The sequence below is a fragment of the Colletotrichum fructicola genome (assembly GCF_000319635.2).
Source record: "Colletotrichum fructicola Nara gc5 chromosome Unknown KSG_Nara_v1_contig09, whole genome shotgun sequence".
Lineage (NCBI taxonomy): Eukaryota > Fungi > Ascomycota > Sordariomycetes > Glomerellales > Glomerellaceae > Colletotrichum > Colletotrichum fructicola.
In genome coordinates, this window is record NW_027094059.1 from 3558428 (window position 1) to 3581625 (window position 23198).

Genomic DNA, 23198 nt, shown 5'->3' on the forward strand with positions numbered 1-23198 from the left:
AGCTGATTGTGTTTCCAGTTCAGAACTCAGGTCGGCCACGCGACAGTTTGAGGGCAAGTGACTTCATCGTTGTAAGCTTGGAGAAGTTCCTCAAGGTATGCAGGTGTCGCGTATTGCAGTGGGCCGGCATTCAGGCGTCCCATGACAAGTTGAGCAGAGCCAAGTGTGAGTAGAATATGCCGAAGGGCTCGGTTGAGATCCCACAGCTGAGAACGGAGCTTTCTATGTGTTCCATTAAAGCCACCGAAGAACGGATCATCGTAGTGGCCCCGGATGCCGTCGCGGGCAAGCTTTGGGAACCTTCCAGCTATGTTGACAAGGTAAGCTCGCATGTCTCGCGGCGTGGTCGTCCGGTCTCCCAGCCGACTTGACTCAACTTCACGGTCGGATAGGCTTTCTTGAAGATCCCCCAACAGCATGGGAACACCATTCTTGATGTGGTCTTGTAGCACGCGCCTCAGCTTTACCTGGAGAGCACGTACTCCTCGATCAGAGGCGGGAACTGATGACCAGAGACCTGATTCGAAGAGTTCCCCCTCGACAAACTCCCGCGGATCGAGTACTTCGTCATCCTTGCGGTTGCATAGAACGTGCCAGTCAAGGCCTAAGTTGCGAGCGGCCTCGCGGCTTCGATCAATTTTCAGATACTCGTTCTCCTCTGGGGATCCTGGATGGATCAAGTCCGGCTTGGTGATGACTCCAAGGGTACGCTGCCTGGAAGGATTATACTTAGCTGCCTTTGCATGATGGACTGACTCTCCAGTTCGTTTTCGGCAGAGACAACCGCTAGAATGATGCTGTTGGGCTTCTTCATGTAGCTCTCCACCAAATTCATCATACTCAACTTATTCTCGGGTGGGTGTGCTGATGCTGCCGTGTGGGAGAGGCCTGGGAGATCGATCAGTGTCAAAGGGTATAAGTTTGGGCCTTCCATCTCCAGGCGTAAGACATCCAGAGAGAAATTGCTGCTCAGTTCCGAAAGTCCCATGTGTGTCCCAATCTCTCCTTTAAACTCGTCCATATCTTTCGGGTTGGAAATTTGTAGGCTTCAGTGAGTGAGGCGCCTTGGTGTTGTCTGCGAACTGAATCGTCGCAGGCACACTTTGGCGGACGCGGCGACGAAGGATCACCTCAGTCGTGAAACAGCCCTTAAGCCACGGTTCCCGGGAGGCGGACATTTGCGACGGCTTCAAGTACACTGGACTTTCCCGAAGATCGATCTCCGATGGCAATTATCTCGGGTAGATTGGCGATTTTGCTGAGACCGAACGGCAAAAGTTTGTCGACGGTGTCGAATAGGACCTTTGGCTCGGCACTGTTCAGCTCGTTCGGAGCAGCAAAGTCGAGAATATCGCTTGCCATTGCTGCAATGCTTCAGGAGAAGAGAGCACCGAAATGTGACCTAGCTTCCGGCCCAATCAAGCTAGCGATGGGCGATGTGTAGCCACAATCTTGGGCCTGGCGGTGGAGTCCATCAGTGGGCGTTGCATCGCAGGGGCACGCGAAGGGATAATGGAAAAGGAGAAGAGTTCTTGCTCGTTGATGAGACCATGAAGTGCTTGAGAAACCGTGCGCGAATCAAAATTACATCAAGAGGAGCATGCTGAAGTTTTCAAGGACAGGTTTCAATAGTTATGGTATCAGCAGTTCTTTGCATGGCTTCTCGTAACTCTGCGATATCCCCTTGTAAAAGAGGGGGATGTTGGTTCTTATTGCAAATTGGCAAAGCCGACGTCCACCAGGGTGCATCAGCACGACGCGAGACTCTTCCTGAATTGACGACTGCCAAATCTTGCGGTCTGGTAGGTAGAATATGCTTACAATTTCCATTTCCACCGTTTTTGGCCACCTGCCCGATCCCATGTCACCTCCAGTCTCACCCAAGCCACAGAAGCAGCAGCAGCAAACATTAATCCTCCGACGAGAACCGCCATTCCGATATAGTCTTCGGAAGTCTTTGTAGCCTCATTGCCCCGAATCAATACGCCGGCCACAGGTGTTCCAATCATAGATGCAATGCCTTGAGCCATGAACATGACCCCGGCGACCCGTGGCAGTTCTCTCATACCAAACAACTCTACCAGCGATGGCGTGAAAAGGCTGACATATGCGCTCGCAAACAAGCCATACAGTACCGTGAACGCGATGAAGAGTCCTCTTGCGGTGTGCTCATCATGGTCACCAGATAGAGTGCTCGAGACCCACAGACCCAAGGTCATGATAGCGCTGAGGAGTGTCGTCAGGAAGAAAGAGTTGAGCCGTCCGATTCTGTCCGCGACGAAACCAACGCCAATCTTGCCTATGGCATTGCATGCATTGGCCACGGCAGTCAAGTTCGCACCATCAGAGTCACTAAAGCCCAGGGTCTTGGCGTAGGAAACTGTGAAGAAGACCGGTGTGTAGTAGGCTGCGCTCTGGAAGAAGGTTCCAAGAACCTGAGCCACAAACTTTCGCTGCTTGGCAGTCTCCCATGTCGGCAATGGAATCCGCCAAAACCCTTTCCGACGGGCGTCCTTCGCCTTCTCCTCGCGCAGGTGGGCAGCCATGGACGGCTCCCAGCTAAGAGAAAGCCCAGACATAACAATCAGGAATGCCGACAGGGCACCAGTCATGCGTAGAGTGTTACGGAACCCGATCGTCTTGACGGCTGCTGTTATCGCAGGTGCCCACACAAGACCGCCAACACCAGTGCCAGCAGACACAAAGCCAACAGCAAGACCTCTGTGTTTGTCAAACCATGTTGGCGCAACGGTCATTGAGGGCAGGAATGAGAGAGAACACCCAATACCTAAGAGCAGGCCCTGGGACAGTTCGAAATGCCAAAGGGCGGTTCCGAAACTTGCCAGCACATGGGCCAACCCGAATAGGACGCCGCCAGTACAGATGGCAAGCTTGGGCCCGGAGTTCTTCACCCATGCTACAACAAAGGGTGCTCCCATCATCATGACGGAGACCGAGACGCTGCCAATGAGGTCGATTTCGGCATACGAGGCACCCGCGAAGGGCGAACCCTCATCTTGTATCATTGTCTCATAAAGAGCTTGATATACGCCATAGCCAAAGAGCAATCCTCCAACTATGAAGTTGATCATGAAAGCAGCGATGAGAATCAAAGCGTAGCGACTGTATTGTGTATCAGTTCTGAAGGACCGAGTGCTACAGGAAAATCACAGCAAAGGGGGAAGCACTCGGAAAGAGAATTGGAAATTACTTACGCCTTGGTGTGTTTGATCTCCTCCTGAGTCTCAACCTGCTCTTCGGCTCTCCCGCTGTTGTCTCCGGTTGACGTAGCACCCATCTTGATAACGACAGTAATTATTGGTAACGCACTTGAATGAAAAGATTGTATCAAATGAGGCCATGCTCGAAACTGTGTGCAGAGATTGGTAGAGGTTGGCTGAATGGTCGATGTTGATATGCAGAAGTCCAGGTTACAAAGTTGACGATTTGTCGATTACTTTAATAGCCGTTCAGCTTGTTCGAACTCAGCTGTTGACTCACACTCTTCTGATTGGACTTAAACCCACTTGCACTTCGGCTAGGTTCATCGGCAGACAAGAGAGCGCAATATTTCCGCCCTGAATATGATCATGTCCAGGATTCTTATTCCCGGTCTCAGACAAACTAGTGCCTACTCCTTGCCCGTTTGTGTCAATTGATTTACGCAAGAGCATGCCAGATTCGCGCTCTGTTCTGCTGCCCGCGCACTTTGATTTGTATCCCCGTCTCCACCGATTTCAGCAAATCAGCGCTTGTTGCTCTGTGAACCGAAGCGTCCTCTTCTTGGTTCTCTCTAGCTTGCTTAAGCGGGATTGTGTGGCAGATTTTCTACCTCAAAGTTTTTAGTTCAGTCTCAGCGAACCTGAAAGTCGGATCGTGAGGGAGTCACTTCCAAAAAGCATTTTGTTTTTTATACGTAGTGCCTGTGTTTATTCGTAAAGCGCTCCGCTCATATACTTTAGACCGGTATCGCAAGCAACGGTGACAACAGTCTTGCCAGGCCCAAGTTCCTTCGCCAACTGGATAGCGGCAACAACGTTCAGCCCAGTTGAGGTTCCAGTGAGTAGGCCCTCCTCTTTGGCAAGTCTACGGCACATCTTTCGTGCCTCTTCTTCAGGGATACCGCGGGCCTCGTCATAAAGCGACTTGTCCAGCAATGGAGGAAAGAATCCTGGGCTGATGCCTTCTACACCATGAGTGCCTCCATGACCCTTGGTGATCACCGGGGACGACTCTGGCTCAAGAGCCACGACGCGCGTCTTAGGATTCGACGCCTTGAGTACCGTGGCCGTTCCCATGATCATGCCAGCCCCGCCAGTGGCACCGCAGAAAGCGGCAATGCCTTGCGGGAACTGGGCCAAAAGCTCTTGCCCCAAAGACTTGTATCCCACAATGCCATCTGCATTTCTAAACTGGTTGGCGGCGTAATAATTCTTGTCTCCTTCAGCTAGCGTCTTTGCCCGCTCCACCATCTTTGGGAAGAGGCCTGGAAAGATCTTGCCCGTTGGACTGTGGACAATGTCGACGTCGGCGCCGAAAGCAGCCATCGTCCTCAGCTTTTCGGCAGCGAAAGCATTTGAGCAGACTGCACGAAAACCGTATCCCTTGAGAGTGCAAACGAAGGCCAGTGATGAGCCGGTGCTGCCTCCGGTGGCTTCGACAACTGTCATGCCAGGCTTCAGATCACCTCTCCGCTCGGCCTCCTCGACGATGGCTCTCGCCATCCGATCTTTGTAAGAGCCGGTTGGGTTCAGGTATTCCAGCTTGACGTAGACGTCGGCGCAGCCTTCAGGAACAACTTTGCGGAGACGGACGCATGGTGTTCTGCCTATGACATCCAGAACGCTGTCAACCGGTGATAAAATGGACGACCCGGACATTGTGAATATGGAATTTGAGTGAATGAAACTCGCAAAATATGGAATCTTGACGACAATGCTAAGAGGTTTATAGGTTGCAGACGATGCTTCTGAGGCAGGATTATTACGAATTGGAGAATTGGCGTAAAGTAATTCCCTTCGCTATGCTAGTAAGCATTACTTAGCAGTCGGATTTGATGACTCTTGTCGCCAAGTGTGCTCCACATATCCGCCTCCCGGGCAACGTGATTCGCTTGAGTCATCGATCCTCCGCGGAAATAGAGCATCAGTCCCGCAACGACGCCTTTTGATTGACATTTCAATATCCGGACCTTCTTGTACTCAGCATACAACGGTGATTGTGGATGTATGTCAGACGCCGTGCAGATTTAAACGCCGAGCTCGTAGTTGGATCTAGCATGATGAGATGTCGTCTTGCCTCATCATGGCCTGGTTCGACTCTCCATACAGAAGACTGGTGATTGAATTATCTTCTGAACCAAACTTGAACTGTAATCTTGGAGTATTGCAATCGAGTATGGCCTTAAAATGTCTCCTCTTCATTGTCAGTCTCAATGGAGATAAAAGGCCAGAAGAAGGGTCATTCACGCAGATGCCAGCTGCATCCAAACTCAGGTCATGAAGCAAGCATTCGCCTACATCTCGCCCAGAGGAAATCTCCGGGCCCGCCGGGTAGATCCGCCACGGGCGCAGCACAGCGCGAGCATATGGTATTTGCATTAGCGTCGCCGTACAAGATACCTCTCGGTACAGTCCACTTTTGGTTGGTGCAGTTTGATGAAAGTGAGTTCACCTAGAGAGGTCTAATTTCACCACCTGTGATGCTGGATATCACCAGGATGGGCGGGACGAGGTGAGGGATGCATTCCTCGGCTTAATAAAGCGGCTACAGGAAACACGCTGAATACCCCGATTATGGTGTGCTTCGGAATTCGGTGTTTATCCCGCAAGCATCTCCTGCTATTGTTTGTTTCCCAATATTGGAGGAGGAAACACGCCGTAGGCATGAGCCGACCCCTGTCCGGAAGCTTCGCGGGCAGCCTCAGTGCCCACCACCGGAACAGCATGAAACCACCATACCCCACAGAACAACTCGGCAACCCGTGCTCTATCTTTGATAAACTACAGAGAAACATCCGGGGAGAAGCGAGCCCCGCTTCTTACGATTGGGATTATTGCGACTGAAGGAAGGTCCAGTGCTATCTCGGCGTTCGTTGGAATAAGTGCCGAGTTAAATTCAGCATGCTTTGAGCTCAAGCTCAAGCTGAAAGCTCTGGTAGCTTTGGAGCTAGAAATAATGACATTTGGAATGAAGCTCGAGAAATTTGATAAGCGCGGTCGATTAATTGCTGTCTTGGGCATGGACGATCTGCCATTCAACAGCTCATGCGAGCTTTCAATGGCGACAGGAAAGGTACTCACCCTCCTAGTCATGTCATATCAACTGAGTTCATCCTCGATACAGGAACGATTCAGACCGGTTCACCACATGCAGGACAAAAGCTTACTTAACTTAGGACAGATCGCCAACGCTCTGGCTCAATGACAGCGACATGCAGATCACCCGTAGCATATTCTCTTTCTTTTTCCGACCCCTCGATAATTATAGATACCTGCACGTCGGTTATCCGGATCGCTGTCTGGAAGACTCCCGGACCTATCTGATGATAACGGCAAGTCGGCTCGTGACCATGTAGAAACATCATTGAGCCATGTCGGCGCCGGAGCTGTCAATCAGTGTTGATGAAACCGTCGATCGCCCGTTGTTTGCTGTCGAGTGCCGCAATCCCGAGTTCAGATGGGGAAAATGTCCGGGCTTCACGGGCAGAAAACGACCCTCGGTCTTCAAATTCAACGATAACGAGTGCATTAGATCGAGTGTCCCCCGCTCACTGTGACACGCTTGCGCAAGAGGGATGGCAGAGGAAATCTTCGCCGGCTTCCCGCCCCAGTACGACAGGCTCGCATCACAACAGAGTCCATCCTGTATTTAGCCTCAAACAAGGTTTCTGTCGCTCATCGGAAGTCGAGTTTGAGTTTTACTTACTGCAGGCACTGCAGCCTCACTGGCTCGGGATCAGAGGAGGTGAAACCATCTCCAAAGTGACGCACCGAACATCAGATGGGGTTCCGTGCCGCCACGCATCGCCAAGAATAGGTTTCCTGACTGGGGACTTACAACAACGGCCAATATTTATGGTAGGATCCCCATCTCGGTTCCTTGCCGTCAACCGCCATCCGTCTCACTAGTCTTGTGCTGGACGTGTTTAGCGATCCCGCTAACGCTTCAAGAGCCGACGAGGCTGAGCGCTTCACCACCAAGGCATTGACCAGAAACGGATGACACAAGTCGGATCGTCGGTAACACGGTACGTGGACCATTACTTGGACCTGTCAACACCCTGGATGCTAGTTGATAAATGCTTCGTCTTGTTCTTCTTACTTTTCACACTCATTGAGCAAAGACTTCATCTCAAGCAACGGATGCTAATATCTCACAGTTGTCATTGACAGAAACGTGAAAACAAGATGACTCGTCTTGCTTTGGCCCGCAGGAGGGCGCCTCCGTCCAATCTGATTCTCGATGTTGGTTCTCAACACGAGAGACGACAGGCACCACCGCCTCCTCCTGGGAGACCTGGCCCTCCGCCGCCAAACGCGCCACGTCCTCCTCCTCCAGGGCCACCGCCGCCTCCTCCCCTTTCACCTGGACCACCACCGCCGCCCCCGGATGGAGGACCGCCGCCGCCTCCCCCGGATGCCCCTCCTCCACCTCCAGGTACTCCACGAACTCCACGACCTCCTGGAACCCCTCCTCCTCCACCTCCTGAAGGGCCACCTCCTCCACCACCTCCCCCTGAAGGGCCGCCGCCGCCGCCGCCTCCTCCTCCTCCGGGACCTCCAGGACCTCCCGGGCCTCCAGGGCCCCCTGGGCCACCTGGACCGCCGCCTCCCCCGCCGCCGCCTCCTCCTGGTCCACCCGGTCCCCCTGGACCTCCAGGACCGCCTGGTCCTCCACCACCCCCTCCTCCGCCGCCACCTCCGCCTCCACCACCGCCGCCGCCAGTCACTGTTACGATGGTACCAAGCTCAGAGGGCCCAAGAACGACAGTGTTTGTTACTGTCACCCCTGCGCCTGTCACAGTAACTGCTGCCTTGGTTCTTCCAACTCCTGCCCCTGATTTGAGGAATGATGGTGGTCCTCGAAGACTTCAGCCAACAACGCCAGATCTCGGTCTCAACCAAAGCTTCATAGTCATATCCAGCGAAGCCATTTTCGGTTTCTTGGCTGGAATCGGTAAGTCATGTTTTCTTCCATATAACCATGGCGGTTTGCTGATATTATGAAAACTTAGTGGCGACATGGCTTCTTATCGTTGTTGGTCTCGCAATTTGGCGGAAGGCTAAGCGTCGCGCGCGGCGCAAGTTAGACGAGTTTCAGTGAAGAGAGTTAAGGCTCTTCAAATAATGTTCACGACATCCGTTCCTAATTTGTAATACGGATATCTGTTCTAATGTCACGTATGAGGGCTGTGTACGATAGAATAGGCTGAGGGTATCGTAATTCTACCTAGATTGATCTACGTCTGGCCACACGTAGTTGAGCTGATTCACCTGCAAATGAAGCGTTTCCCAAACAAGATAAAGACCGCAAGTACGATACATCAATCAGCCGCAGCGAAGTCCTTCGACGGAGATGCTAGTCTTAATTACCGCCGGCGCATGACCCGTTTTCCTTGACTCAGACCACCGGGGAATCTCTTGAAACCAAGTCCTCCCACCCGAATACTGTCTGGTACGATGAAGACGAGGCCCACCCGATTCCACCAGTCACGAAAAAGAGAAGAAGTTCGGTTGAAACCTTGTTTGTTGTTCTAGTGTCTGAGCGAAACTTTCTACACTTAAGCAAAAAGCCAAGTTTCTTTTTTGTGTTTATTTATAGCGGAACCCCTGAGAATGGGACGAACCTAAAGCCAGGATCGATCGCGCTCTGATTCTCCCGCACCGCAACGTTTGGCGGGGTCATCCCAAACCCCGTGCTGTGCAGCTGCTTAAGTTGAGTTGATCTGCACATAGGAAACTCACGTCATTTTTAAGTCTTGCGTTTACCTCAAGAATTATCTTATTTCTTTCTACGGTGTTGGGTTCGCCCACTGAGCTGGGAACCTTCGGATTTTCACGACACTGGTCAACGAACTGTGGCGAAACGAGAGCAATTTTGAGAATGTTGTCCACGCCGGACTCATAAGCTGTTGAAATTATCTTGGACAAAGTCTTACCAATCGATGAGAGTGTGCTGTATATTTGAATGGAAACGAGTGGTCTAAGTTTGGCTGTTCATCTCTGAGCCGTACGTATGTCTCTACCACTTTACGACGGCGTTTCGGGTAATAACACTCAATGTTAAGGAACTCAAAAAAATGCTTGAAAACTGATAAAACCAATCGCTTTCCCCGATGCTAAGGCACATGAAGAATCACCATACCCGTCTACATTACCTTTCTAATCAATGCCAAGATTAATTCAAAGACTGTACTTCCAGCCTTCACCAGGGCCTGCCACTTCGACCAAAAAGTTCGGGAAAACGGAGTTGATAGCCTCTTCGCGTTGAAACCCTCGCACAGTCCCAAACTTGCATCCGTAGCTAACGTTCGCAGTAGAGAAAATGCGATCTCTGATCCAGCCGAGCCACTTACCTTGACTCGCTTGGATGACGGGAAAATGATTTTGCCCAGTGTACTCCAAGAACTCCAGACTCTCTTGGACACCGGCACCTTGCAGCATTCCGCATGTGTCCCTCACGTTGACCTCCATGTTTTTGAAGTCAACTACTGAGTCCTTGTCCCCGGCCGCAATCAGCAAAGGACCTTTGAAAGGGTTTCTTCCAACAGCGGTCCTCTTCTCGAAGTCCAACACAGCCGGTTGCTCTGTCCAGTTGTGATAGACTAGCTGACCTAATGGGATGCCGAGGCCCGAGACTCCTTTCGTGGGTAGACAGCCTTGCACAGCCTCTTGGACGTTAACCCATCTGTCGCGTCCGGCATCGGTCAATCCGGACAAGTTGAATGCCGGATACGCCGCCGTTATTCCTTTGGCCAAGGACGGCTGAAGGCTCAAGAAGGTGTTGGTCCATAACTGGGTCTTGTTTGCCTCATGATCTTCTATGGCCTTCCTGGTCTGGTTGACGATATCTGTTGGCGGGGCGAAGGCAACGGCGCCTTTGTATCCTGGGATTGGCTTGTCGACCAGTCTTTCCGTGAACGACCATACGGCGGCCGCGCCCTGGGAGTGACCCATGGCGGCAAACGGCCCAACGGGTCTGAGATACTCAGGGAAAGCGTTGCGTGCGGCAATGATGGCGTTCGCAACGTCATTAGCATGGGCGGGTGCCGCAGCCCAAGGATGGCCGATGTTGTCGCCGTTGGGAAGCTTTGCAACGCCTAGACCGGCGTAGTCCGGCGCTACCACGACGTAACCCTGGAGAGCGAGCAGGTATGGAACTTGAAAGTGATACTGCAGGTTTCGGTAGTTGCTCGGTGCGCATGGCGCCAGACCTCCTGAGGTGCCGTGTGCCCATGCGACCAGAGGCAAGTGGGTTGAGCTTGATGAATCAGGATCCGGAACTTCTAGCGGACTTGAGGGCCACAGGATGTACGCCGATGCAGGAATGATGGTACCGTTGAGGTCTTCAGTCGTGTACATCATTCGGGACATTGTCAGGGGTGTTGGTACGGTGTAGTTCGTCAGATTCGTAGTTCGCTCGAGGGACAAGACGATGCCTGGCTCCATGGTCTCGGAAAAGTTGGTGGGAACCTCATAAAACGAGAAATTCGAAGCACTTTGTGACTTTTCCCAGGAGGAAACGCGAAGGACGAGATCTTTGCAGGTATCATTACAGGTTGTGCTAGCGTTCAGGCTGGTAAGGTCAAGGTCGGTTGCAGCTTGAGCCACCAAAATGGTTGCCATCGCGGCGAGAAGTAGTTGTAGTCGCATGTTAACCGTGAACGTATTGGGTGGTATTTTCGTAGGTCTTTATCGTTGACAGAGTTGGTCAAGATGCATGCAAGGGTGAGTGGATAGGTAGTAGCTTGTGGTTATCTGGGTGGACAGATTGCGCTCGGGAGCCTGACTTCTGAAATGATTTATATGCTCTTTAACCTATAACTCTAGTTTATGTAGTATTGCTGTTCAAATAAAGCACTCAGCAACCCAAAAGATTATCCCGAGTCGCACATATTGCACCGACTTCAAAAGCTCGGCTAGACTCTGAACCGAATCGGTGGGATTCAAGACATTCTGTATCAAGAACGGGTGATTCAGCGTCCCGAGTGCTGACACGCTACTGCTCGACGGCCTGTCAGATGCTAGGTATCATCAGAATAGACCATAGACTGTGGCTGAGGCTATGGCATAAGCTGAGTCTAGCTGAGCATGCAGAATGATGTCAGAAACGGGTCGCATCACTCTTCGGGCACAACTCATCTTCTTCGTTGGTTTCTTAGCTAGTTCTGGAACATTTGGTTCCATCCTTCTGGGAACATTCAATTTCCTAAATGAGAACCACCTCAGTCAAACTTGCGTCTGAGCCGATAGCCTCCCCATGCATCATTCCATGCACGTAGCACTCCCCCACATGTCGAAACCTCCCACCATTCGTCTTCCTCATCACGAACGGCACATGACAATTCTCCAGCACGTACACTTGGTCCCCAACGTTAGCATGCCCAAGGAATAATCCCAGATGGCCCTTCTCGGTGACGCCCAACTTCCGATTCTTCAACGCATTAACCATCGCCGTGCGAAGCTCCTGGAACGTATCTCCAGCAGATCCCACTTTGTGATCTTTTAGCCTCTCCAACTCTAGCCTGCCTCTTCCTTTGGGCTTCTTCTGCCGCGCGGTATATGTCTGTCCAGTGATGGAAGGTTCCATGCCAGTTGACGCGTCCAGCAAAAGGCTGATGATCTCTTCGTACGACTCTGGACACTTCTGCTTCCCGGTGTCGTTTCTCCCCGCCACGAGAGTCTGACACAGCGCAGAGAATAGCGTGTGCGGCTGCGGGTAAGTCACCGTCTCAGAAACAAATTTCCAGACCTCGAGCAGAGTCTGATTCCCGTTCATTGGGTTTTCGAACGTAAGATCAGGGTTCTCGACAACCCGACTTGTTGCAGAGATGGTATCGATGAGGAAACCTTGCACAGACATCTCGTCGCCTCGTACAGGCAACTGTTCCCAGTCTTGAAAATCCTCGCTGATCCACATCTTCCGTTCAAATCTCCCATGGGCTCTGTAAATACCCTGGGAAGCAGTCGTGTATCCCAACGCAACTGTAAGACGAGGTCTGCTCCAATCCGGGACCCAAGAAGGCAAATGGGGTGAATCATGGTCCACGCACGCCAGGACCTCATGCAGTGCCCATCTCGTGGGGTGTTGAGAAACATGGTGCGCCACGACTTGCTGGTACAGCTTCGCAGCAGGGAAGTCGTCCGCGTAGCTGACCTTCACCGCAGCCTGATGATCCTCGTTGACCACCCCAAGCAATCCATACACCTTGTCTCTCAAATCAGAGCACTGCGCCCCACGGGACTGTACGAGCAACGGCACCAGCGTGTTATCGCTGTCCTGGGCTGACTGTTTCATCCGGTGAAGCTGCCACGCCAGCTCGCACATGTCTCGATCATCCGTTTTACTGCCCTTCGTAGCCCCCTTAGCAGCCTCCTTCGCAATCGCTTTTGCAGCATCCTTGGCAGCCTCCTCAGCAGCCCACTCAGCAGCCTTCTTCTGCAGCCACACCGAGATTCCAGTCGTGACAAGTTGCATGCACCCGCTGGATAGGTTCTCCCAAGTGATGAGCGAGTCACCACAAGCAACCCATGGGTCCCTCGAGAGAATGACCTCTTGTATGATCCAAACCCTCGTAAACCACTTCCGTGACAGCAACTTCCACAGAGCACGCCAATCCTGTGAATCAGGCTTCGGCAGGCCGATCCTGTTGAACTCCTTCGGGTCAATATCGTCTTCCGTCGTGAACTGCAACCGGATGTTGACCTCCTCGAGGAGCTTGATCGCCACGTCAGAGCCTTCGCCCGCTTCGCCGAGCCAGATCGCAGTATTGGTGGCACGCTGGTAGATTCTTGACATCAGGGGGATCTGCTGCCCCTTTTCGTCGTTGTTGCCCTGATCAATGCAGATCTGGTCGATCCATAGCATCACGGACTCGTCTTCTCTGCGGAAATGGAGGAGGGCGGACTCGAGGGACTTTGTGATTTCTTTTTTATGGCCGTCGCATTCGATCATTGCGTCGAAGATGTTTTCGCCCCAGGTATAGCTCAACGCAGTGTAGGAGATTGGGGTGACGAGATCTTCCATAGAGACCGCGTAGCGCACCCTGACGAAGGACTGGTTGTATGGTTCGGGGTCGACGTATTCGACCGAGCAGTGGTGTAGAGAGCCTCGTAGCTTATCCCCCTTGGCGCCCGGCTTGACCTCGAGGACGCGTATCTCGTACGGATCGACGATGGGCCTGTATGGTTTCTGCTGGCCATCATCACGGGGTCGGACTGGGACCGTCTTCGTCTTTGCCCATTCGCGGACCTTGGCTCTCGTTTCCTCCGGGATCCAGTCGTGATCATCAATCTTTGCAAGCTCAAACTCCCTACCAATGTCGTATCCGGTCCAGTATTCACGTTCCCCCGCGATTTGGAAGAAGTCTGCGGTCGCATCGTCCATCGCGTAGTGGGGCGCGCACCTCAGCGCAGAGTCGGAATGAAGATGATGGGCCGGGGATCCGTCAGCGTGGAGAGAGGGCCGGGCCGTCGATGTCTTCTTATTGTCTGCAGACCCTGCGCTTACCGTTACGAATACCCATTCTCGTGCAGCTAGACCATGCCACTCCAAGTGGGTGCTGACAGGGCGTGAATCGGCGGCAATTGAGCGAATGAAAATCCGCCATCCTGAGAAGCCAAGATGTGGCTGCTGAGCTGCTTCGAGCTGCGGAAAGGGCACCACCCCGCAAGAAAGGAGAATGCAACATCCTGTCAGGCTCTAGAAAAAGGGTCGCAGTTGATGGTTTCCAACACACGAACTTTTGAGAGATCGGGCGACGAGAATCGGGCCTCTTGAGGGACGACCCCCAGAACAGGCTGGTACGCCACAAGAGACCAACGGTCAACACCATTATGCCTCAAAGCTTCGGAAATGTAAGAATTGATGAAGTTCTCTCATCCTCGTCGCCAAGACTGAGCTACTGGAATGGCACATATGTGGGAACACTTGTGCAGATGAAAAAGCCCCAGCCTGATCTAAGTCTACGCACATCGGTGCAATATGACCATGGGCTCTGTATGACAGTGTGAGCAGGAAGTCATTCCCGTTGCAAATTTCTTGACCAATGCTTCAACTAGTTCAATCCAGTTCCCTTCCGAATGATTCCAGCTTCCTGTCATCGCACTCAGTCAGTGCTTGAAAGACGATGGACTTAGACCCGGGCCGATGCTTTGGCCTTCTAGGCGCATAGCTGTCATAGTATGATGGCGATGACAGCAGGTATAGAGTCCCCATCATATCCGAAGTTTTCAAGGTGGCGGAGGAAACCGACGGAGTCATATTTTTAACATCATAGAAATGATGACTACGCACAACAAGCCTGCCACTTACACAGGCTGGAGAGTCATCACATTGGGATCCATTGATCATCACCTGTAATTGTGTAGTGAAGGGTTAAAGCATTAATAATTTATGTTCGCTGTTTAACTCGTAAACCCCGCCACCACGGCCGTCAACGCTGGAAACAACACAACACAACCTCGCTTCAGCCAGACTTCTCCGCAATCCTCAACTCCCCCATCCCATCGAAAAGCTCAACCCAATTCAGCATAGGCAAGAAAATCCCAAGCTTTCCCAAATACTCTCCGACAGCGCACAAAAACGCCACATTCGCAGCTTTCCCCGCCACAGCAGTACCGAAATCCCCAAGAGCCGCCATGGTGGTCTTCTTCTGTTCAGTGCTGTCGGCCTTTTTGTAGGGGCTCATGTACGCCATCCAGCGGACCCGAACCGTTGCCAAAACCGCATAAATCGGAACGAAGGCGCAGAGCTGCCACACCGTAGCTGGGTTCTTGTCCACGAGGTCGAGGCCGGTGACCACGGCGGGAAAGGTGAGAAGGAGAAAGCTGACGAAATGGGCTAGAAGGAAAGTTCCCGGCGCCTCGAGAAAGCGCAGCCCGCGAGTTGTAGTTGTAGTGGTGTTGGTCTCACCCGGCGGAGACTGGTCAGATTGTGTCGAGGACGATGCCAATTCGACGATGCCAGGCGTCTTTTGGTCCCCGATGGCATCAGGGAGGTTTTTGGTGTTGCGGGAGAGCGCCGAACGGTGCGCTTTTGCTACGCAGTCTGATGGTGCAAGATTGATCAGACGCTGCCCGTGACCCTCGCGACCAGAAGGCGGACCCATATCATCGCGTTGACCCTCCTTCTGCTCGTCGTCTTTGTTGGCAGAATCCGGCTGCTGCGTACCAGAAAAAAGCGATGGATCGGTGGCAGCGGAAGCCTGATCGTGATGAGCGCCCTCGGTAGAAGGCATGTCCGGTGAGGCAACGATAACGTACGCCTCGTCGTCGGCCGCAGAGTCCGGCCGCTGCGCCTCAGTCCCAGAAAAAAGCCTCGAACGCATAGCGCGGGCTTCCCAATCAGAATGCGCTTCACGGAGTCGATGGCGGTGGTGACGCTCGGTGGTGACTGTCGAGATACGTTTGAGGTCCTCGTAGGGCGACATAACTGTACGGAAGTGTTTGTGTGAGCAAGATCTTGAGGTGTCTAAACAAAGTGCGAAGTTGTTGTTTTGATTTGTACGAGCGTTGGAATGAAGCAATGCAAGTGTGTAGACTGTCGATCAATCGATGGCACTAAAGGGAAGTTCGAGAGGAGAGGGCTGGGAGACAGTCAGCCTTTTATGAGACCATGGGACTTGTTGCGGAGATGGGAAAGGGTGAAAGGGTGCGAGATCAATATTGAGAACCTCTTCGGCAGTTCAGGCAGCCATGGTATGGTGTGTGTCCATGTTTTACGGCCCGCTTGACCGAAAATTTAGATCGCCAGGAACGAAAACCATAATTCCGAGAGACCCTTCTCTCTGGTTAATATTAACAGTAAAGTATTATACAGTAGTAGTACAGGATATCAGACGACTGATGACAAAGATCCCTCAACTCCGTTGGCTCAAAGCACAATGTGGTATCTTGGCGCGCCACAAGTGGTAAGGAATAGTATGTGCAAGAAGCAGAAAGACAAAGCCCCAAACCCCGAAAGCAAATCCCCCGAACCATCCGATGCCATCTCCATCTAGTCAACATCAGCCAAGCTGGTGTCGGAGCCGTTGCCCGAGTCACCTTGGCTCTCCTTCCAGGATGCCATCTCCGCTACAGGCACCCGCCCCCTGAGCCAACGCAAGGTCGCCTCCGTGCCACGCTCCAGGACGCTGTACCTGGGAACTCTGAAGCGGTTGCCGGAGACTTCCAAACGCTTCAGTCCGCCGGCGCCGGCGAGCAGGCCGATCCTCGGGTTGAGGTGAGCGATGTCGTTATTGCCAGCGTCAACAACCTCGAGGCCCTTGATGGCGTCAGGGTCCAGCTCGATCAAGTGGTTGTTTGCGATCAAGAGGACTACCAGACGCGGGAAGACCAGTCGCAAGTTAGGCGGCAGTGCAGTGATGCGGTTCAGCGAAACGTCCATCTTCTCGAGTTGCGGAGCATTCAAGTGCGTAGTCAGCGGGGCGAGGCTGGTGATGTGGTTGCTAACCAGATTCAGCTCACGCAGCGACGGCAACTCGAGCTCCTCAGTCAGATAGGTCTCACCAACGAGCTGGTTGTGGGCAAGAGACAAAGCGCCAAGGGTTTCAGCGAAAAAAGAAAGCGAGTTCGGGAAGCAAGTGAAAAGGTTGTGGTGCAGTTGGACCTCGCGAACCTTGTTGTCTGCGGCCACCTTTGAGCAGACGACAGGGTGCAGTGAGGATGATTGAGTGTTGGATCGATCCAGAAGGCCTCCCGGCTTGACAGGCCATGTCTCCTTGGACAGAGTCTGGGAACGAGCACGTGCAGGTGAGGTAGTCGACGACGTCGGGGGCGTGGCGAAGTTATCATCCGAGCGCTCTTCCTCATCGGTAGGAACGGGAGGCAACGGGGGCGCATCCTTGATGGTGAGTTTCCCGAACCCGTCGGCAATATCGTCAAAGTCGGTCGAATCAGGGGCGGCGGCTTCGGCGTTCTCATCCTGGTATGGCGGAGGCGGCTCAAGTCTGCCCGCCAAAACATCCTTCAGCTCTTCCGTAGTAGCAGAGACGAACTTCTTGTCACGCAACGGGTTGCCACTAAGGCGGATCATGGTCAAGTTGTCCATCCTGCTGATCTCGGGCGGAACCACGCGGATGTCGTTCGCGGAAAAGTCGACGTTCCTGAGCTTCTCGAGCTTAGTGAAACCTGTGGGGAACTCGGGGATGGCGTTCTCGTTGGCGGTCAGAGTCAGGAGACTGATCCAGGAGCTGACATCTGGTAGTTCCTTGAGTCGGTTCATGGACAGCACGAGCTGGTGAACAGAAGGAAGGCTAATGGTGGCGCCCGGAGACACCAAGTAGGTAAGCTGATTGGAAGACAAGTCAAGCATCTGGAGGTTCGACAGAGCCTGTACTCCGGCCTCGATGAGGGTGCCAGACAACTTGTTCTTCTGGGCAAGCAGTTCCGTCAGGGGCAGCTTGGAAAGACTTGTGAACGGGAGCGACTCAAAGCTGTTGCTGCTCAAGTTGAGAATGCGAAGTCTGGATAGGTTCTCGATTCCATCGGGCAGAGACGAGACCTCGTTGCCGTGAAGGTCGAAGATCTCGAGGTTCTCAAGCTTGGAGAAGCTGGGGTCCAAGGGGCCGTACAAAAGGTTGTTGGCAAGCTTCAAGTCACGGAGGGCAGTGACCTCGGTGATGACGTCCAAGCAGTTGTTGGCGAGTCGGTTTTGAGACTGCTGCATTTTAGCTGGGAATCCATGAAGTTGAATCGTGAAGACTTACCAGGTTGAGGGATGTAAGCAAGCGAAGCTGTCTCAATCCCATCGGCAGGGAAATCAGCGAGTTTCCGTGCAAATCCATGGCCTCGAGGCCACCAAAGATGTTGCCGCTGGAATCCTCGTCTTCGGCCATCTGCTCAGGGGGAACATCGGGGAAAATAGAGTCGGCAATAGTCTCCAGCTCGTTGTCGGCAGCCACAAATCTTGTCAAATCGACACTCTCGGCCCATGAGCCGTCATACGTGCCCATTGACTCCATATCGTACATCTTGAGAACCTCAGTGGGGATCTCTTTCAAGCCGAGCGCTGCGATGTTGAGCCTTCCGGTGCTTCGACCAGCTCCGATTCTTTGCTGGATGATCTTTCCGGTCGCGTTCTCCGATCGCTTGGTATTGAAAGGGTCACTGGTCTCGAAGGGGGCAGGGGCGGTGGTCATGGCAACACCAATGCCAAAGTCGAAGCCTTCGTCTGCAGGCACAATTGGGGATTTGAGCGGTTTCGGTAGATCAGGTACTTCTAATTCCTGCGTTGAAACGGGAGCAGGAGCAGGTGTGGCTTCTTCGGCCTCAGCGACCTCCGCAACCTCCGCGACCTCTGCAGCTTGACGATCCGCCGCACGCTTCGCAGCCTTAGCCTTGGCAATTTGATCGCGTAGAGAGGCTGAGGCTTTCCTGAACTCGTTGGTAGGAGGCTCAGCTAGCGTCGGAGGAGCAGGGAGACTCGACTTGGTCGGCGTAGGCTTTCGGAGAGCACCATATGACTTGGCAGACTTCAGCTTCGGGGCTGGCTTCAGGGAAGGAGAGCCGGCTGTCGCTGGTGACTGTTGGCTCAACGTTGGGAGGGAAGGCTTCTTGTACAGGCCGTTGACGGATGCTCGAGGCTTCAGAGAACGCGCAGCCACCGGAGTTGTCGTTGTAGGAGGAGGCATAGCGATTGCACTTCTCGTTGGGCTAGGGCTCTGGTAGGCTGGGATCCCTGATGAAGACGGCCGTGCTGACGGGGAAGCTTGCGGAGTGGCCCTCATTGTTGGTGCCTTCAAAGATCTGATACCAGACACCCGCCTTGACGGTGTGCCCTCGATGGCACCCAGAGGTCGGGGTGCGGCCATGGGCCCTCGAGCGGCAAACGGGTTCTCTTCGGGGCCGGAGCTTGAGCCTGGTCGACTATGACGCGAAGTTGGGCGCAGAGAGCCGTCGGAGGTGTAACTTGAGCCGGGCCTCGAGTTCCCACTGCCAGACCGAGAACGGGGTCGCAGGACGCCCTCTTGGTCAAAGAAGGAGGATGGCTTCTTGCTTAGAGCAGGCGATGACTGCAGCTGGGAAAGGGTCTCCATTGTTCTCTCGGCAAGCGATGGTCGTGGCTTGAACTTCGGCGTACCGAAGTCTGGGAGATCAAGGTCGGCGTTATCGGGAGGAGAGCTCGAATCTTGGGGCAAAGGCGGCACCTCTGGTGTCGAAGCAGAGGGTTCGGACGTACGTCCCGAAGAGCTGGCTGGGCGGGAGACAACGACGTATTCGGCATCTTCTGGGGGTGTCGGAGGCTTGGTTACGGCCGGTTCCGCCGCGTTGAGTCGTGGGATACTGCGAACGCTCTTCAAGGAGCTGACGGGAGCTCTCGCCTCGGGCTTTCTCGTGGTCGTGAACGGTGGTGGTATCTCTCGTCTCAGCCTCGGGGCAGGCCGGGGCGCTGGCCTCTTAAGAGCAGGAGCCGGTGCCAATTGGTCTCGCGAGGCAGCGGGTCGAAGACGGGGGTTTCGAAGGCCGGAGTTGAGGCCATCGCGGGAAGGAGAAGGCCGTACAGCAGGAGTCGGCTTGGTGTTGGCAACGGGAGTAGGCTTGGGCACGGGTAGACGAGAGAGTCTCGGGATCCCGCTAGGCCTCCCAGGCGCCTGCTTCTCGTCCATTGCGGCGGCGGATGTGGTTCTTCTGCTACTGCTGGGAAAGCATGTAGAAGAAAAGTTCGGCGAATTGCTGTCAGACGGGGTCGATTGTCTGGTAATAAGGAGAGGGGATTTTGGATAATATTGGACGCACGGATTCGGGAGCAAGGCGTGTGTTTTAGCGCGTGCGCCAGTCGACGCGGGAGGCGTTCCGTTTGCTCTAGTCGAGTCGGGAGCTAGCAAAGGTAATTAGAGTGATGTCACGTCGCGTGCTGAGCGTGTGTCGTTGCAAACAGAAACAGAAACAAAGCTGTCGAGTCGTTGCGGGGGCAAACGGGTTTGGAAAACTGCAGATGAATGGCGAGGATCCGTCAGTAATCGTACACACTGCTGCTGCGTTTGCAAGATGATCGTGGACACGACGACAAACAGAACAGTGGCCAACTCACCCAGAATGGCCTCGTTGCAGGTCCTCCACTCCCCAAAGAAGAGAAACGAGATGGACCCTTCAACCGATAGTGAGCAGTGCTGGGGGGGTCTGGTCGTCTGGTCGGGCGGCTGCGCGAACAGACTTCTGCGAGCAAGGAAGAGATGAGCGCTGGGCAGGGAAAGCGACAAGGATAGGCGAGCTTGTCCAATTTCCCGGACCACCTTCGGCCCCAATCTGGCGGTACGTACTTCACAGTGTTTCTGAAAACATCCAATTGGGCAGCAACGACGGCAGGAGCATCGTTCCCACCCGTTCATCTCCAACGGCCGGCGGGATCACGTGGTGCTGCCGGATGCCAGCTGGCGACTCCGATTGGGGCAAGCGTCTTAATCCTAGCGCCAACAGTCAGTTTTGCGTCGTGTTCCTGCATGTCTTTCCCTTTTCCACCCATTCCCGCCCACTGCCGAACGAGGGGCTGCTGCAGCTGAAATCAAATTCAAGACAGGGAAGGCCACCCGCAGAGACAATTGATTGCCGTTGGTTGGTTTGAGTCGAGGCTGTCCGTTTGACAATCAGACAATGGCGGGGACGACGCAAGCTCCGACTGGAGTGGACTGAAAACACAGATTTACCAACAGTACTTTGACAACTCTCTGATCCTTTTTTTGTGATTTTCTTGATCTTTAGGGCCTCGCATTTCTTGGCACCTGCGAAAGCTTCGTATCGGATGTGTTACTGCTTCAAATCCAGTGGTCAGCTTTGGATCTCCGACTCGACACCATGTCGAAAAGCGTTTCAACCCCCTCTTCCTGACGGCAGCCGGCAAGCCCCAGACGATCTAGATAGCCGGGGCAGTCCCTGAGTCGGTCCGGGAGGCCGAGACCAGCGGCCACACGATCCAGGAACCAGTGTTCCGTCCCAGAGCTGCCAGGGGTTGGGCCCGACGCATGGTCATAGCATCCGGCCCATATCGATCGGACGTGACACCGGACCAGATCCTGTGTCAGGCTCATCCAAGCGTTATGCTCGTCGATGGCACATCTGCTGATGATGCTTCCCTCTACGTGGTAGATGGCCCAGTAGGCATCTTCGCCAAGCCCTTTGCCCGTGGCCAAGTGGTAGATAATGGTGGAGAGGAATAAGAGACAGGAACGTACCTCGGCTTCGCCTCTCATCCTCCTTGCCTAGGGAAAGTTCCCCAGGTCTTCTGCCACATGCCCCTCACCGAGCTGTGGCCGTGGGCACTCGCCCTCAGAGGTCGCTGTTAGTCAACCAGAACATGACTGGTTGGTTATTCACCAACCAGGCATTGAGCTCCTGGTGTCGTGTCGCCTCCTTGGTCCCTGAACGGAAAACGCATCGGTTGCACGTATCCTGGCGGCCGTCGGGATTGGTTGTTCTCATGAAGAAGTAAGGGTCCCACAGCCAGTTGCTGCAACCACACCAGCGGCAACCCTCCTGCCGTTTCGGGTCATCGTCGAGTGTGTACTGGAACTCGAAGGTCTTCGGAGGAAGCTGGATGGGCCCTCCAGTGTAGTTGGGGCCCACGAGAAAGCGTTTGTTGCGCTTGCGGTATGTCGTTATCCAGAGCTGGAAGCCAGCAGGGAAACGGTTGGAGGTGAGACGGATGGCGGTAGGGGCAGCGGCAGCAGGGACGTCGGGATTCGGGGCTGGGGCCGAGGCTGGAGTCGGGGCCGGGGCAGGAAAGACGGCAGAGGAAGCAGGAAGAGCGGCCGCGGGGGCAGGAAGCAAGCCCGTGGCAAGGTGTGTGCTAGGCAAGTGTTAGCGCAGCTCACCAATAAGAGGGAGATGTGTGCACTTGTCGTCCTCGTATTCGACCTCTGCATCCGCATCTTCGTCATCAATGTCGTCTCTGTCGTCCTTGTTGTCGTCCTTCTTGTCATCCTTGTTGTCGTCCTTCTTGTCGTCCTTGTTGTCGTCCTTGTTGTCGTCCTTCTTGTCGTCCTTCTTGTCGTCCTTCTTGTCGTCCTTCTTGTCGTCCTTCTTGTCGTCCTTCTTGTCGTCCTTCTTGTCGTCCTTCTTGTCGTCCTTCTTGTCGTCTCGGTATTCCTCGCCAACAGGGACAAAGGACGAAGGGGCTGTAGATTCCGGCGACATGATGAGGCTGGCAGGCAAGTGGGCACCAGGTCCGGCGGCAGTCGGAGCCGGAGTCGGAGCTGTGACCACCGCGGGGGGCAAGCCGGAAGAAAGATGCGACCTAGGCAAGTGTTAGTACAGCTCGTAATCATCGGATGTTGCGTACCAGTCGTGGTCTGCCTCATATTCTCCGTCTGCGTCTTCGTCTTCATCCTCATCGTCGTCGTCGTCGTCCTGGTATACTCCGGGACTAGCGATGGCGGACGAATCTGCAAACGGCATTGTCATCAAGGGAACGGGAGTTGGCGTGGGAGTAGGCGAGGAGGCCATCCCATGCATGCGCTTCCAGGCTTCAGTTCCGCCCCTGGGCAACACCCATTGGTCTGGGTCAGGTTTGCCCCAGGTGCCGGCACCGGAGAGGCGAGTCTGCCCAGACGATCTCGGGACTGGTCCGACAAGGACGTGGGCAGGCCTGGTAGGAACAACGGACGTGTACGCAGCGGCGTGACGTTCGAGGATCTGGCGGGGGGCCTGTGGGAGGTTGTCGAGGTTGCCCTCGAGCCGATCCGCGGTGAAGATCAACGAGTCGGCCAACCAGTTCCCCTGTAGGTCCACGTCATACCCGATACCCCGGAGCTCCTCCGTGGTGCCATCGTTCCTCAGCTGTCATTGTCAGTTTCATCTTTTAGGTCGCGACGATGGGAGATCTTGAGATTGTACATACGGCGGCAAGCAGGGCGCTTCTGGGTGGGCAAGCTTGGGGGTCCATGTTGGCTGTTGTCCGGCGGAATGGATGGGGTTTGAGGAGGAGTTTCCAGAATATTCAGCTCGCAGAGATTTTCTTTGAGAGACCGGACTGAGGGTGCT

The 23198-nt window shown here is 54.0% G+C and overlaps 9 protein-coding genes across 9 annotated transcripts; 1 reads left to right on the forward strand and 8 right to left on the reverse strand.

Moving 5' to 3' along the window:
- Positions 1-26: 26 nt before the first annotated feature.
- CGGC5_v015339 (uncharacterized protein) lies at positions 27-838 on the reverse strand (the record flags this gene model as incomplete). Its single annotated transcript, XM_032022292.2, has 2 exons — positions 27-667; positions 757-838. The coding sequence occupies 2 exons, from the start codon at positions 836-838 to the stop codon at positions 27-29; spliced, it is 723 nt and encodes a 240-aa protein (XP_031880839.2).
- Positions 839-1149: 311 nt separating this feature from the next.
- Positions 1150-3298, reverse strand: asaE-5 (MFS transporter asaE; the record flags this gene model as incomplete). Its single annotated transcript, XM_032022293.2, has 3 exons — positions 1150-1372; positions 1822-3123; positions 3216-3298. The coding sequence occupies 3 exons, from the start codon at positions 3296-3298 to the stop codon at positions 1150-1152; spliced, it is 1608 nt and encodes a 535-aa protein (XP_031880838.2).
- A 631-nt stretch (positions 3299-3929) lies between these two features.
- cysK-1 (Cysteine synthase) lies at positions 3930-4880 on the reverse strand (the record flags this gene model as incomplete). The annotated part of the gene is made up of 1 exon (XM_032022294.1): positions 3930-4880. The coding sequence occupies one exon, from the start codon at positions 4878-4880 to the stop codon at positions 3930-3932; it is 951 nt and encodes a 316-aa protein (XP_031880837.1).
- A 2584-nt stretch (positions 4881-7464) lies between these two features.
- Positions 7465-8028, forward strand: CGGC5_v015342 (uncharacterized protein; the record flags this gene model as incomplete). Its single annotated transcript, XM_032022295.1, has 1 exon — positions 7465-8028. The coding sequence occupies one exon, from the start codon at positions 7465-7467 to the stop codon at positions 8026-8028; it is 564 nt and encodes a 187-aa protein (XP_031880836.1).
- A 1376-nt stretch (positions 8029-9404) lies between these two features.
- Positions 9405-10847, reverse strand: CGGC5_v015343 (uncharacterized protein; the record flags this gene model as incomplete). The annotated part of the gene is made up of 1 exon (XM_032022296.2): positions 9405-10847. The coding sequence occupies one exon, from the start codon at positions 10845-10847 to the stop codon at positions 9405-9407; it is 1443 nt and encodes a 480-aa protein (XP_031880841.2).
- Positions 10848-11430: 583 nt separating this feature from the next.
- CGGC5_v015344 (Heterokaryon incompatibility protein 6, OR allele) lies at positions 11431-13608 on the reverse strand (the record flags this gene model as incomplete). Its single annotated transcript, XM_032022297.1, has 1 exon — positions 11431-13608. One exon carries the CDS (start codon positions 13606-13608, stop codon positions 11431-11433), a length of 2178 nt encoding a protein of 725 aa, XP_031880840.1.
- A 1081-nt stretch (positions 13609-14689) lies between these two features.
- On the reverse strand, positions 14690-15652 carry CGGC5_v015345 (uncharacterized protein; the record flags this gene model as incomplete). Its single annotated transcript, XM_032022299.1, has 1 exon — positions 14690-15652. One exon carries the CDS (start codon positions 15650-15652, stop codon positions 14690-14692), a length of 963 nt encoding a protein of 320 aa, XP_031880896.1.
- Positions 15653-16218: 566 nt separating this feature from the next.
- LRRC40 (Leucine-rich repeat-containing protein 40) lies at positions 16219-19828 on the reverse strand (the record flags this gene model as incomplete). Its single annotated transcript, XM_032022300.1, has 2 exons — positions 16219-17880; positions 17930-19828. The coding sequence occupies 2 exons, from the start codon at positions 19826-19828 to the stop codon at positions 16219-16221; spliced, it is 3561 nt and encodes a 1186-aa protein (XP_031880909.1).
- Positions 19829-21485: 1657 nt separating this feature from the next.
- CGGC5_v015347 (uncharacterized protein) lies at positions 21486-23100 on the reverse strand (the record flags this gene model as incomplete). The annotated part of the gene is made up of 2 exons (XM_032022301.2): positions 22464-22994; positions 23056-23100. 2 exons carry the CDS (start codon positions 23098-23100, stop codon positions 22464-22466), a joined length of 576 nt encoding a protein of 191 aa, XP_031880894.2.
- Between the last annotated feature and the right edge of the window lie 98 nt (positions 23101-23198).